The sequence below is a fragment of the Haliotis asinina genome, chromosome 16 (assembly GCF_037392515.1).
Source record: "Haliotis asinina isolate JCU_RB_2024 chromosome 16, JCU_Hal_asi_v2, whole genome shotgun sequence".
Lineage (NCBI taxonomy): Eukaryota > Metazoa > Mollusca > Gastropoda > Lepetellida > Haliotidae > Haliotis > Haliotis asinina.
In genome coordinates this window covers 46,773,976-46,789,627 of record NC_090295.1, presented here as the reverse complement: position 1 = coordinate 46,789,627, position 15,652 = coordinate 46,773,976, and the positions used below count along the sequence as shown (strand labels likewise).

General features: G+C 36.7%; 1 protein-coding gene across 3 annotated transcripts in view; it reads left to right on the top strand.

Annotated features, from left to right (window-relative positions):
* The window catches only part of LOC137267580 (uncharacterized), a 65,926-nt gene extending 51,872 nt beyond the window's left edge, over positions 1-14,054 (top strand). For all 3 annotated transcript variants that reach the window (XM_067802065.1, XM_067802066.1, XM_067802064.1), the window contains 5 exons: positions 64-236; positions 828-1,013; positions 1,887-1,963; positions 3,900-4,004; positions 4,702-14,054. In XM_067802065.1, the coding sequence (XP_067658166.1) occupies positions 64-236; positions 828-1,013; positions 1,887-1,963; positions 3,900-4,004; positions 4,702-4,862 (702 nt within the window). In that variant the 3' untranslated portion in view covers positions 4,863-14,054. The remainder of the gene's footprint in view (positions 1-63; positions 237-827; positions 1,014-1,886; positions 1,964-3,899; positions 4,005-4,701) is intronic.
* The last annotated feature ends 1,598 nt before the right edge of the window (positions 14,055-15,652 follow it).

Here is a 15,652-nt window from a genome sequence, read left to right as displayed (position 1 = left end):
CTTGAATATTTCTCAGTGTGGCATTGAATAACAAACATATGTCATGCTGTGTTTTTTGTTCAGGAATTCCCACTCATCTCAGCGTCACGATATATTGTGAAACAAGGGGAGCTAACTCGTATCAGTACCGATGCCAGTAGCCGTATTCCATTTGGGAAGGCATTCAGAGGCCCCAGCAAGCAGAACATCTACCTGTTTCTCTTCAACGATATGGTCATGATCACCAAAAAGAAGGGGTAGGGTGGATTTAAATGTTTTGTTGTCATGGCGATTAGCTAATCATGGCAGCGATAGTGATTAATGAATCTGATATATTGATATCCTGTGTGACAAGGTCTCTGCACAAAGTAGGAAGAATATTGTGAGGTCTCCTGACTTGAATTTTACTGGAGTATTTGACACTGTCATTCTTTCTTTTACTTTCTGTGAATTATGCTTTTTGCAACAGGCGTCTGAAGAGATCAAATTGTCAGGCTCGCAAACTTGGTGGACACATGTCATCTTCTACTTGCATAGACAGATGCTTGTGTTGTCAGTCAGAGGATTTTTCATCCAAACTTTATTGCTCAAATAACAGTGAATGTGGCATTAAACAACAAAGAAAAGCAAATGCTTTATGCGACATATTGGATCTGGTGTCATCTTTTCTGTTGATTATTCACACATCATTTCATACAGTCTGACTGTAGCTGACTACAGAACATTCGCTCCAAGTAGTGTCAGCGAGAAATCCTAAAGAATAAGGTGCCATGTTTCTCATGTTTTCCTTCAGTTCCTTCAGTAATTTATCTGTGATCAGTTGTCCAACAGATAGTTTCTGTTTTCAGCAACTCTTACTCTGTGACTGATTATTGTCAACGGAACTCTCTTCATGTGGAGGCAATAGACAACGTAGAGAAGTGTCGTCTGCTCCCCCAGGGTGTACCCCACGGCTGCAAGAACCTATTTCTCCTTGTCATGTTGGAAAACTTTGAGAAGAAGCAGGTTGAGATGGTCCTGGCATGTACATCAACGTAAGTTGGCCACCACAGCTGAAATTCATTGCTGGAGTATAACATTGGCAGAAATTGGGAGAAATCTCTGTTTTTCTTTAGGATGACAACTCCTTTGTGGAACAGAAATAACAGAATATATAATAGAATTCATTTTTTAGTCTTCTTTTCATGTTTCCAGTTATTTCTGATTATGAGGCCCTGAAACTTCACAAGTTTATTTTCTTACCATCTTCAAATTTTTCTTTGTTTTCTTGATTTTTTTTTCAGTGCATTGTAACTATTCAACTAAAAACTGATCACCTTATGAAACTTGTTTTTTTTCAAAGTGAATGTTTTGATTGATATGTACCATAAACATTTTAGACTGCCATTTCATCACAACTTGAAAAATTAGTTCTCCAGCCACCCAAAGGACAGTGCAGTACAGTATTCCTGACTGTGTCAAACTGAAACGTTAAAATAAATGGTGCTTGTTTTTACCCTGGCTGTCACTGTTTATGAAGGAGATAAAAGAAGAACTGCACGAAATTGAGCCATATTTTGTGTCCCCAATGAGTATAGTGCAGTACAGCATTTGGCGATGTTTCAAGACAGACTTCCTTAATGCATCTGGTGTATATGGCAGGATCAGTTCCTGCCTGTGTCTGACCAAAACATCTTAAAAGATGGTGCTTATTGTTACTGTGTGTAGCACTTGATATTAAGGAGATATTGAAGATGGATCTGAGTGGGATTTGTAAGGTAAATTGTAGCATGATACCTGAGTCGGGTAGCTCCATGGACTCTGAGCTATTGCCAGTAGCTATACAAACACAACTGTGTCTCACACGTACATATGTGAGATAATCGTACACGATATGTTTAACCATCCAATCCCATGTTGGTTGCCAGGAGCGACAGGACTCGGTGGATTGATGCTGTGACTCCAGTACAGACATCGGAAACAGAGCGAATTTATGAAGACTGGGGTGAGTGACCTAAAACTAGAGTTCCCGCTTTCATTATTCTCTCCAACATCAGGACAGTACTTAACTGTTAAACACACACATATGCAGTAGTCAGCTCTATAGGTCAGCACCAGTCTTAAAAAAACCTCAACTGAGTGAGTGAGTGAGTGAGGAATGTGTTGATATTCCTTATTGTCTTAACCATAAAATCAAGTGCTGACCTAATGTGTATGACATAAAGCAGATTCAATGCATATTCTTCTTCGAAAGGCATTTTAAAAGATGAAGGTAGATGAAGGAAAAAAAGTTCTGTGGCTAGTCAACTTCTTTATTGCATTGGGTGCGACATTTTGGAAGATTGTTAACATGGCACTCAATGTAGTAAAGAAGTTGACTTGCCATTGAACTTTGTTTTCCTTCAGATTCAATGCATACTGACTTTGCATCAGTCTTGAAAAGTGTTATTGTTTCTAAGCCACGTAATATAGTGGGAGTACTTACCACGGTTTAATTCCAAAATAGAGCCCATATTTGCTGGTCCCAGCTGCTAATTGCTAATAAAGAGTGTCCCCTTCAAGCATTTTCTGTTACAGTTTTTTCTATGGAATCACAGTCCTTCGAAGCAGTTTTTGAAGATTATATTTTTAATCATATGGCAAGCATGAAAGTAGGGGAGCCTTATAATCAAAGCAGTTGCTTGTTATTCCGAAAACCTGGGTTTGATTGTCAACATGTGGAGAACCAATTTCTGGTATCTCTCCGTGTGGAAGATTTTAAAGAGCATAAAACCCAACTGACTCACAATACAGGAACACCCTGTCCTTGTACAGTATCTTGTTTAGCTAGATGCTGCGACCATGTCAGTACTGCAGTGTGTGAAGGAGGACAACAGTGAGTCTAACACAATCAGTGTAACCCCTTGCAGTGAGGAGGGTGCTTGGGGTGTGGATGGGGTGGTAGGGGTTGAGGGGTTTACAGAGGTGATGGATGGAGTACTGCATACAGCACTTAAAGTATTGAGTAGTGGTAGACGACAGTTTGTGAACAATCATTAGTGTAACCCATGGAGTTCAGAGGCCGCAGGTGCTCTGATTGCAGAATGGGTTTGTTGGTACATTTGGGGGTCTCCAGAAGAAACTGATGGAGAACTGCATAAGGCAGTTTCAGTATTGCAGAGTGGAAGTAGACAACAGTATGTAAACAATCATTATCCTTGTAACCCTTAGAGATTGAGACTACAGGTGTTTGTGGTGCAGGGTGACAGACTTACCCTAATGTATGAAGAGCTTGCTATATTTGACCCCTGTTAAAGTGTATATGTATGGGTGAGTTGATGCATGATGGCATGTTACTGTTCCACAAATCCAAACTTGGTGAAGCCAGTTTCTGGTGATAGCACTGCTGTATTGATGAAAGCATGGGAAAGTCACATTCTGAGTTGTCTCCCTTGTGCATATTGTGAGTTTGAATCTTGATTATGTCCATTGGTTTCTCAGCACCATGGGTTTCAACATGCAACAAGCTCAAACACTGCTCACAAGGACGTTAAAGTCACATAGTTCTTCATGGTCAGGTGACCCAGTTGTAGCTATTTGCTTTAAAGAGTTATGTGCTGTGGACAAGTCTAGCCTAAGGATCACAGTGCATGGTTCATGTTATAATTGTAAGAAAGTGTAAATGTGTTTGGATCGGCCTTATTTATCACATGTCTTAGACCATGTAGTTGACATGCTTTGAAGTGACAGTTATGGTGTCCAGAGGGATGTTCAAGCCTCATGGGCAGTAGCCTGTGGTTAAGGCGTTCACTCATCCTGCTGAAGACCAGGTTCAATCCCCCACATGGGCACAATAGGTGAAACCTGTTTCACCATGATATTGCTGTAATATTGGTTACAGCGTTGCAAATCCAAATTCACTCACTCACGAATGCCAACTCACTCCCGTGTCGTATTTGCAGACTGCCCCCAGGTGCAATGTGTGAAGAAATATGTGGCCCAGGAACCAGATGAGTTGAGTCTGGAGGAGTCGGATGTCGTCAATGTCTACAAGAAGACTGAGGACCGTGAGTACATTCTAGTATATATTGTAGTCCCAGGGGAGTATATCTTGTACTCCCTGGGGAGTATATCTTGTACTCCCTGGAGATTCAGATAGTAAGTAGTTCCCAGAAATATTGTCGTAGTAAGAGGTGGTTTTATGGGTTAAATTTAGGATTAGGCTCCATGTTTCAGTTGATCATTGCTCACTTTATTAATCACTGGATTTTCTGCCCCAGACTAGGTTACTTACAGACTGCTATTGAAATGATGGAATTTCCCGATTGTGCCATTACACAATATTCATGCTCTCCATGATATATTTAGAGCTAACTGTTAATGTAAAGATAGAGATAATTATATAATCATTCATTCTGGAGCAATTTTAGATGTATGTCTTGCATTTCTTACAATATTTTCTTCCTGCTGTATTGTCATGAGTCTGAGCAGAGAGATTGCTTTTTTGGTTGTTATTTTGACTACAGACTGTGTTTAGGAGGCAAACGTCACAATGTAATATACTGATGTGCATCTTGGAAGCCAGAATCAACTGATTTGGTCCAATCAATTTGTTTATAAGCACAATGTTCATTCTCATTGTGTTCTCCGTACTACATTAAGACACTTTGTTCAGAAGTTTGTCTGAAACATGTAAATGTAACTGTCTCACACGTTTTTCCCTGTATGTGACTGACTTATACAAATTCTGTTTTTTTGACACAGAGTGGTATGAGGGAGAGCGTATTCGTGACGGTGAACGAGGCTGGTTCCCATCATGCTACACAGAAGAAATCATGAATTCGCACGTTCGGTCCCGCAATCTACGCCTTAGGTACCGGCTACTGTTGGCGTCACAACAATACACAGAAACGGTCGCCAAATAGTCATGTGACTAATGAAAACAATGCAAATTATTAGAGACACAATTTCACGATGTTGCTAAGCATCCGCTAAGATGTTTCATGATTGAATTTCAGATGCTACTAAATAATGTTTAGCAGCATGTACAATGTTTCAGATGAAGTTTTTGCATGGTATGTATGCAGTAAAGAACATGAGGATGATTATTGCCAAGTGTGGCATCCATTAAATGTCATGTGATCAGAAACTAAGTACAAACTAGTCATGTGACCTTGGACAGTCTTTTGACCTGTCATGTGATGTGGGGGTCACAGTAGTCTACCTGAAGATGGAGTTACATATGACTTACATATCAGACACTTGTGACCATGTTATTCTATGTTGATTGTAGGAAGAAGTTATTTTGTTGATGTTGAGGATCATTGCATTCTAGCCTGGGTGTTTTGCTGCTTCCTGTTCGCCAGACATTCAGCTAGGTCTTTTTCCTGTGGCCAAGTCTCTGTGAAATTCTTCATCAGTATTTGTACATTGTGTACTAGAATGTGATACCAGCTTGAGTGATGATGTTGCAATATTTCGTGTGGTTTGGGACTGTACAGAACACAGTGATGGGTGACGATGTGTCAGGGGACATGTAACGTCAGGCTGAACAGTGTGTGTGATTGGTTACGGCCATGTGGAGACTGGACATGGTCAAGTTTCTTTGACCCATCAAGGTACTTGGTGAAAGTTTGTGAGGTCAGTTTGACCTTTGATGTGATTGGCTAAAAGCATGTGAAGACTTGTAATGGTCAAAAATACCTTTGATGGTTTGAGACACATAATGGTGGTTTGATCTGTATATTTTGAGTTAATAGCATGTGAAGTTTGTACATGGTTAAGTACCTTTGGTGTGTCGAGGTGCTTGGTGAATGTATGTGAGGTACATGTGGCCTTTGATGTGATTGGTCAACAGCATTTGAAGATGAAACATGGATAAGTACCTATGGTCCATGATTGATGTATGAGAGGTCATTCTGACCTTTGATGTGATTGGCTAACAGCATGTGAAGGACACACAAAGTGATGAATGACTACAGTTGGTGTAATGAGAATGATATGACCAGCCAGTACCAATGATGGCGTAATACTACATTAGAGGGAATTATGACCAGTGTTTGTTCAAGGTCACCTTGACCTCTGTTTTGAAATTGGATCAGCATGAAAGAGTTTTGGAATTAAGTCAGCTGCATTAAAATCATGTCAGAAGGATAGTAGAGGTTCAAACAAGAAGGATTGAATTGAGTCAAGGTATTGTTGTTCCATAAGGTCTCTGCCAGCTTGACCAGAGGATGGAATTGAGTCAGCGCATCACTGACTTTCAAGTTCAAGCTACCCTGAAGTTTCTGACAAGTATATTTTATCTGCTTTACTTCAATGTATGATGCTTCAGCGGGGATCAGGCCATTTTTTGATGAAAATCAGAGTTATCTGATTCATGGTACTTATCAGCCTGACTGTGGTGATGAAGTATTTCAAAGGATTTTACACGAATCAACAAATGTGAATCTTAACTTCTCAGTGTAAACATCCAAATGATGGCATCAGAACATGCTACTGAATTTTATCCTTTTTACATGTTAAAGTTAAATTGAACATCGGACAAAATATATGTGATATACAGTTGCTCAACTTAACAAAGGCCTGATTTGGTGCGCGGATATTACATGAAGCACCTGCTGGAGGGACTGGGAAAGGACAACTGTCAGAAACTGTCACCCACTTAATGTATTGTTCCCTAATGATCTTTGTAATGCAAAATGAAAATGCTGTGACTTTTCTTTCATGACAAGGGATACAAGATGTTGATTATTCCCAGAAATATGTTTGTGTCTCTGGTTATTGCTGCTATTAGTGCCTATTAGCACCAAAGGTGAGATTTCAAGAAGCATTTTCTTGTCTGGTTGTCATGGTTACTGTACCAAGGATATTTTATAAGCTATGATAAGCAGATAAATGAATGTGTTATGCTTATGAATATGTACCACAAGTCTACAGTATGTACATAGTTCATTTATTACACCTTCACATAATTTTTCTTTTGGCATTAATGGTTCTTGATATTAAATTCGCATTTGTAATTAGTGTAAAGAAAATATGTATTTATGTTTGTAACCAGGAAATCACATATCTCATGAATATTCAGTTTTCAACTGTGGTTCTTTTGCAAGAATGGTTAACACTGCTGACATTAGTAAGAGATTTCAATGCTGCATTTAAGATACTTAGTGCTCAGAACCAAGATTAAATTAACTAAATACTCCAAATGTTATTGTCGCATAGAGTTATTAGCCAAATTCATTCAGAAAGGTATCTTACTATAGCAACTGATCTGCTTTTCTTGTGTGAATCCAAGGTGCTTCTCAATTATTTCTTTACTTGCCCATTTTGATTGGTTTTGGCAAATTGGTATCATTGATATCTGGCTGCAGTCACAGAAAGAAAAGAAAATATTGATAGCTAAAACTAGCCAGCATATTATGAAAAACAACTTGTAATACGTCAATGAAAAACAAATTGTTATATGTCAGAGTGAATATGTTAGAATTTGAAATGATTCATCCTCAAATAATTCTCAGGGGTTGATATCTTAAGACCATTGGTCGGTCAGTGAAACCAGGGAATGTAGTAATGTCTTAAAATATATCTAGGCACTAATTATGTTAAGTGCCAAAACAGTAATGGAGTTTAGTGAGGTTTTTGATGTTTGAATCTAATTTGAAAAAACCTTGACTAGCATGCTTCATTCCCGAACACAGACCAATACCATGTTTTCTTTGAACAACATCTGAGTTTGTAACTCTCATATAAGTGTGTTCTGTACAGGCCAGCACGACAGTGTTATATTGTCATCGAGACTGTTGATATTTCACAGGGTGTTGTAGACGATGTTCCTGGCTTATGCAGTGTGTACACATCATGGTGCTCATGACGTCATTGTTGATGTTTTTGTAATTATCATAACCAGTCAGTTCTAAAAGGTTGAGCTTAAAGCAGTCACTATTAGAGCCTATTTTAGCACACTCTGACTAGGTTAGTCCAGTGGTATAAGTGTTCATTCTGTAACACCACCAATAGGTTTGATTCCACTGGGTACTAATGAGATATCTGTGTGGGTGTCCAGTTCGAAGTATTACTGCAATCATGATGTTAACATACATTTCTGAAGATAAGGGGAAATGTAAAATGTTTAAAATGGGTCTAAGAGGTCATGTATTCTTCTTCTTCAGATGGTACCGAGCTGTTTACTTTCAATGTGGATTCTGGTCTTGCTACATGCTTTATAGATACAAACCAATGAAATACTTGCTTTAGCATCTGACATCATTCCTTCTTGATGACGTTTTACATGTATTGATTTTTGTAAAATGTTTTGTGATATTATGCTAATTGTGGCTAACCCTGATTACCTCAGGTCAGAATAACACTGATAAACATTCTTCTCAATGGTGACTTTGAGACTTATATTAAATGGACTTATTTTTTAGGAAAGATATGCTTGTCAGAAAAGAACAGACTTGAAATATGATGGTTCTCATTTAGTGTTTTTGTAAATTTTTGGGCACATAGTCTCAGGTGAACAAATTGCTGATTCAGCATTATTGGCTTTACATTATAAGTGATATTTAAAGCAGTTTTATGAGTGAAGAGATATACTTTAGCATTATTATCACAGAAACAAGATGATTGATTTATTTATAAATCTTAATTGAATTCTGATGTTTGATCTCTGAATGGCAAATCATATGATGACGACCTTCAAAATGCCCACCTAGCTGTTCTTCAAGGTCATCTGGATGTTGTGATCACATCACAAGAAAACCACAAACAGTTTTTGTCATGTTTTTGTCCAATATTGTGTTCATCTTTTGATTTAGATATTTTTGTAAATCACATGTGTTTTTGAGACTTACTTTTGGAAGCGATTCTTGAGATAATTTGTCCTTTGGACCAGAATGAATTCAGATAAAATCTGTGACATCTGTGGTCCATGCATGAATCTTCTCACGTGTTGCTATGATTTATGTATTCTTTTGTGATCATCAGGAGGTTTAGGAACTTAATACATCATTGTGTAAAACACAGGGTATGATTTGATACATTTATTCATTTTGACCAGGTGTTTAATTTAGTTTTTATGGTAGTGGTTACCACTGTTCACAACATCTGTATGTAAATCAGTTGACTGAAGAAAATAATTGCTGGTTTGGGTATTCTTTGTCAAAATGACAAACAGCAGAAGGCCAAAAGATGTTTTCGGGGAAATGTCTTTCGAGAAACCCTGTAGAAATAAAACTCGAAAAGTCTCTTGTTTCTAAACATTTTGACAAGGCTTAAGGAAGAAGGTATTTTGTTATAACATAATATTATGTTGCATATAAATCTCACATTTAGCGTCACTTGTCCGTTCCAAAGAAAATGCATAAAATTCACATAACTGGTTTTAGTTTCATTGTTGACGATTGGATCAAGCCAAATGACTGTGCAACGATTGTGCCATTTTTCAGGCCTTTTTTCCAGTCTGCACTTTCCCTTACTTTTTGCTTAAAGTAGCAAAATGTGACTGAACCAAAATCAGTTTTGCTTGATTACGGAAATTTGTATTTGTTTTTTTCTTATTTCGACCTTGAAATCACTTTTCAGTGATTTCAACTAATCTGTTCACAACTAACAACACTGGAAAAATAAACATGATTTATTTATTGACTTCAGAATATAACTACCAAGTCCATGTCATGGAAAGAAATGTTTTATATATTTCATTAAGAAATAGGCTTATATATATCAATGTAGCTCTTGTCTGTGTATTACAAGTTATGTCAAGTGTTAATTCAGTATTTGCATTTCTTGTTTTTTGTGTCTCCTAAGGAAATAGAGATGAAATGATCATTGAAGACTCCAATCATAGTCCGGTTTATGATTTCTGCAGTCTGGTTAAACATGTATCCATTTTTCTACTCAATTCTCAAGGTTGTACTTACATACTGTTGCTTGAAATGACTGTTAAACAGATTTTTTCTATCAAATATGTAATATGAATATTTCTGCTAGATTTTATTTTCCATGGAATGCATCATTTTGCTAATGCTGCAGCTTGGACACTTGACAGATTATTTTCCTAATAAGTCATTTGAAACATGTGTTTGATAAAATGAGCCGGCACCTTCAAATAAAGGGAAATTAATCCATCAAGCTTATCTCAATTTTCTGAGATCGGGTGATTGTAACTTTTCAATGGTTTAAGATGGTTTAAGCAGTCCAGGATAAGTATACAAATATGAAAAATATTTATATTTTAATAAAATTTTGAAAATACATTAATATATGTTACAGGATAATAGTTCCATGATGATCTAGATCTTGCTAGGCAAGTGACTACATAAAAAAAGTTACCTTTCTCTACAGATTTTGCTGATATCATGGAGTGAGTGAGTGGGTGAGTGTGTAAAACTCACTACAGGATATTAGCAAAATCAGTGTAGAAAGGTAACTTGTTTTTTTTTGTATTATTCACATGTCTGTTAACAGCTAGATCATTATAGAGCTAACCTCTCTTATTCAGTCTGGCATTAAACCCGACTCTCTATTGGGTACACACTTTTGAATGCTTTATAATTTTAGGCTATATTGTTTCAATTATATTTTCATCAAATAGTTTCTCCTAACATATCATCTTCATCATAAATGTATTTTTGAAAGTATCATTTGAAAATGTTGGTGCACTGCACTCACCGGATGAATGAGGAATTGTCTATTTTTGCTCAGTGTTAACATAAGCTAATTAAAATACTCATTATTAAAGTAATTACACTTATCTTGTTTACTGGGATAGACCAGCCTGAAGAATAGAATTCATGCAGTTATTTATGGCAGAGATGAGTTGTCCAGTGATCTGTTTGCCTAGGCTGGCTTAAGGATGTGAAAAATGGATGAAATAAGACACTCTGAAGATTATCTTGTGTGTAGAATACCATCATAAATGTATTTTTGAAAGTAACATTTGAAAATGTTGGTGCACTGCACTCACCGGATGAATGAGGAATTGTCTATTTTTGCTCAGTGTTAACATAAGCTAATTAAAATACTCATTATTAAAGTAATTACACTTATCTTGTTTACTGGGATAGACCAGCCTGAAGAATAGAATTCATGCAGTTATTTATGGCAGAGATGAGTTGTCCAGTGATCTGTTTGCCTAGGCTGGCTTAAGGATGTGAAAAATGGATGAAATAAGACACTCTGAAGATTATCTTGTGTGTAGAATACCATCATAAATGTATTTTTGAAAGTATCATTTGAAAATGTTGGTGCACTGCACTCACCGGATGAATGAGGAATTGTCTATTTTTGCTCAGTGTTAACATAAGCTAATTAAAATACTCATTATTAAAGTAATTACACTTATCTTGTTTACTGGGATAGACCAGCCTGAAGAATAGAATTCATGCAGTTATTTATGGCAGAGATGAGTTGTCCAGTGATCTGTTTGCCTAGGCTGGCTTAAGGATGTGAAAAATGGATGAAATAAGACACTCTGAAGATTATCTTGTGTGTAGAATAAGTATGTGGAACTGAAATCAACTGTTAGAAACTAATTAGTTTTGTTATAGTTTCTCTTTTTCAAACTTATTCATCCATGATGCATATCAAGGGTTAAATGTCACTGTCAGCTGACCAAACAGTGCACATAGTAATGTAGATTGAACTATAGCAAGAATATGTTTTTCTAGAGGTAAGGCCTTTAAAAAGAATTTTCAGTTTGACTCTGACACTATTTTTGGAGAGAATATTTCCTGTTTGTATTTTGTATGTTCATTGATGGCAAAAATATGTTTGGTCTTCAGTGACCACTTAGTTTTGTTTTAGTAATATTTTACAATATTATCATTAAAAACCACGAAGGATTGTATTTTAGTTTTAGAAGGTTTATTGCTTTTATCATTTTTTTAAAATAGTTTTATTAAAAATTCTAGTTTTGATGAGTTTTAAGGATTTCATGTTACATGTGCAATTATTGACTTCTGCAGTGCCACAAATCTGAATGAAACTCTAAATTTTAGTTAATTCCAGTATCATGTGCCAACTTCTGGTTCAAAGGAAAATATGACTATAAACCACTTGTGTATGATTCCAGAGGATATTGTCCAACTTGAGATAAACATGAAGTGGGTTAAGTTATGTAGATAATCCCAATATTACTAAGGAGGCAGTAGGGTAGCCTAGTGGTTAAAGTGTTCGCTCATCACAACAAGACCTGGGTTCTATTCCCACGTTGGTACAATTTGTGAATCCCATTTCTGGTGGCCCCTGCCGTGATATTGCTGGAATATTGCTAAATGTGGCGTAACAGCAAACTTACTCACTCGCTCCATATTGCCAGGTCAGGAGTTTCTGTTTGTTATAGTGTTGTTGTTGATATTGAATTTTATTTGTTTGGTTTTCAATAATGTTTAGAAAATCATGGTTATGTTTGTTTTTTGTAGGAGAACTTTTATTTACTCTTTGTTATAAGTATTTTGTTTAAGTGTAATTTGGGTGGTATTTACAGTGTTATGATTTATGTTCAAAACTTCAGGGCCAAACAGGTTCAGGAACAGGGCCCTGTTCCTGAAAGCGATTGTAAACCTAAGGCAGTAGTGACTCACATATGTAAGCATAGACTTACGACAGCTGTAACCCTATGATTGCACTGTGGAATAAAGCCCAGGAGAGAGAGAGTGATATTTGAGAACTGACTTCATAGAGACAGACTATAGACTTACTCAGGAGACTACACAAACATCAGAGTTGATGAACGTCAGTTTTGCAGTCATGTGACTGAGTTCTGGTCCAATGGAATAGCTACATATTTTTGGACCTTCACTATAAATGATCATACTTTCCATAAATGATTGTCAATATGTGATAGGGATAGTGAGATATTATTCTGATCAATGAATAGGACTCTCCCTCTCAAACACAGAGCAATCTTACGGGAAATGCAAGCTGTAAACAAAAACATTTTTAAAATGTACATGAACTACAAGAGTATCCATGTAGTTATGTGTGTGAAGATTAAAAACTTTAAGATCTGAACCTGATATCATCTCTAATGATTCAAGTTTACTCACTCACTCATTGTCTGTCTTCACTGAATATTTTAACTCCCCAGAACCACAATACAATGAACAACTAGATGCAATTTTGAAAAACCTCCTGTTGAAATTTCCTTTCAGAATAGTGTAAATTAACCTATTGAGTGTTTATCAGTGAAAGCATGCACCTCCAGGATTCCTATGGCTTACCAAAGTGGTTCTATATAAAGTCCATATGTTTATTTTATACTGTAGTGTGTATTGCATTATTGCACAGTATTTATATATGTATGTAAATTTTCGCAACAATGTAAGCAAAGTTGCCTATTTTGCACCAACAAATAGAAACGCTTAAACCACTTTGCTGAGTTGAAAATCAACTCATGACGACTGTTATGTATATTTGATATATGTATAGATAATCAAGGTATTTTATACACATGTTCGGTGGTTCTCTATGCTTTTATACAGTCTTGTTCTCCATGGTTACAGTTTCCATGGTTACTCTGTTGTCATTGTCACTATCAGTCACCTCCCATGATTCAGTGCACTTGATAAGGTTTCCAGTAATCATTATCTGTCAACTGTTCAGATTCAGTGTAATGTTTTCTGTTTCGTCGAGCATAGTGATGTATTTGTGTTAAAAGACTGCAATTTTACCTACGCTGTTACAGATACAATGTTTTCTCATAAATTATTTACAAAGTTTTCCACATCCTCGATGTGACAAACAAAGTATGTTGTGCAAATATATTGTGATGGAATTTGATATTGGTTTTCCACTGAAAATGACATGTTTATTCAAAGTCAATTTTCCGTGAATAAAATGTTTTCAAGAGATCATTGACTTATCTGTAAATGTGGGAAGTGAAAGAAAAGCTTCATTTGAAGGTAACAGAGGCTACAGCAGGTACATGTTGTAACTGTTTTGTAAACGCATCACAGAGGATGTTTGCAATAAATCAGCTAGCTATTTATATCTCTTTTCCTGTGTTCAGTTCCTGTTTATACATTCCATCATCCACATTCATGTTCATATTTATGATGGAAATTTCATCATGAAAATAAAACGGTAACCACAGTTACCATGATTAATAATAATATGCTTGTTTTGTATTATTTCATTATTTAGCTTGGAGTTAAATTGAGTGTCCTATGATTCCAGTATAATGGTTCTGTGAAAGACTTATGTCTTATGGTACGATAATATTATGGTTGGTATCCTGATGATATGAATATGATTCATAACCTGATAATGAGAGTATGTTTTGATTCATAACCTCAGAAGAGTATGTTATGATTCATATCCTGATATGAGTGTGATATGATTCATATCCTGACAATATGAGTATGATATGATTTGTATCCAGAGAATTTGAGTGCCATATGATTCGTATCCTGATAATACGAGTAATTCGCACCCAGATACCATGGGTTTGGCACGATTCACACGCTGACAATAAATGACTGTGAAACGAATCTTATTAACCTCAAGATAAATTTGAGGAATTTTGATTTGTAAATAGACAAAGCATACAAAACAATGAAGGAGGGTTTGCCTGAGTGTACAAACCGTACACTCCGTCAAATCGGTCACGTGACACAGTGCGCTGGTTGTACGAATGACCTTGACCTTAGATGGAATGTGGCGGATGGCACGGCTGTTGCTCCGAAATTTTGGAACTGACGTATACAGTTATGAGTATAAACAGTAATGTACTTGTTGCTTTAATTTCTTATTTGTTTGTACCAATGTATGTATCCACAAAATAAAATGTTTCTGTATTTCCGTGGCGTGTTACAAAACTTTAAATTTGCTCACGTTTTATCATAAACTAAGCCATCCCGAGTTATCTCCCTTCTTGGTCGTTCAGAAAACATCATGGTGAAACGTTTCGCATTTCATTCTGCCGATGGTTGAATGTTGTTCAGAGATCGGTTAAATTGAAAGATCTTGATGGTAATACATTCGTCACGCCGTGTTTTGAAAGGGTGTACAGGAATGTAAGACCCTTGTAAAATCCGTATTTCCTGAGGCGAAGGAAGTGTCTTACTGACCCGTAGACCATTTCTAAACAACGTGTAACTAAGAGTATCCTAACAAAATGAGTGTGGTGTGATTTGTATCCCATGCCGACAAGGTGTGAAACATTTTGTTTTCACATGGGAGTTTTTTACGTCAACAACGTCAACACGCGTGCGTTTCAAATGACGGGGCAACGAATATTATTATATGATTTTTATATAGCGCATGCAGCTATTGCTTGCTCAAGGCACTGGTATTTGTTTCTCTCTATAATTGGATGTCAGTCTCACCGTCACGTCGTACTATCAGTCTCAACTTCCTGGGGAGTATACAACTCTTGCTCCCACGAGTTTATTGTGGCTGGTAGAATACTGTCCAACATGACGTTACATCGTGTATCACCTTCCCTTATCTGGCTTAGTCACCGAGAATGACCAGAGATGGTCCCCCCCATACCCAACACACACATACACACACGGCGGAGTTTGGTTTGTTTCATGTAACACGTGAATAGTCCGTTCACAAGCTGTTAGCGTCTTGTTACTCCGGCCGAGACTTACGGCCGAGTCTACATAGTTTACACATGAAAACAACAATTAATGTGTTTCAAAGAGGAAATGAGTTAACACAGTTTATTTCATCCTGATACAACGACCGTCATACTTTGTCACAT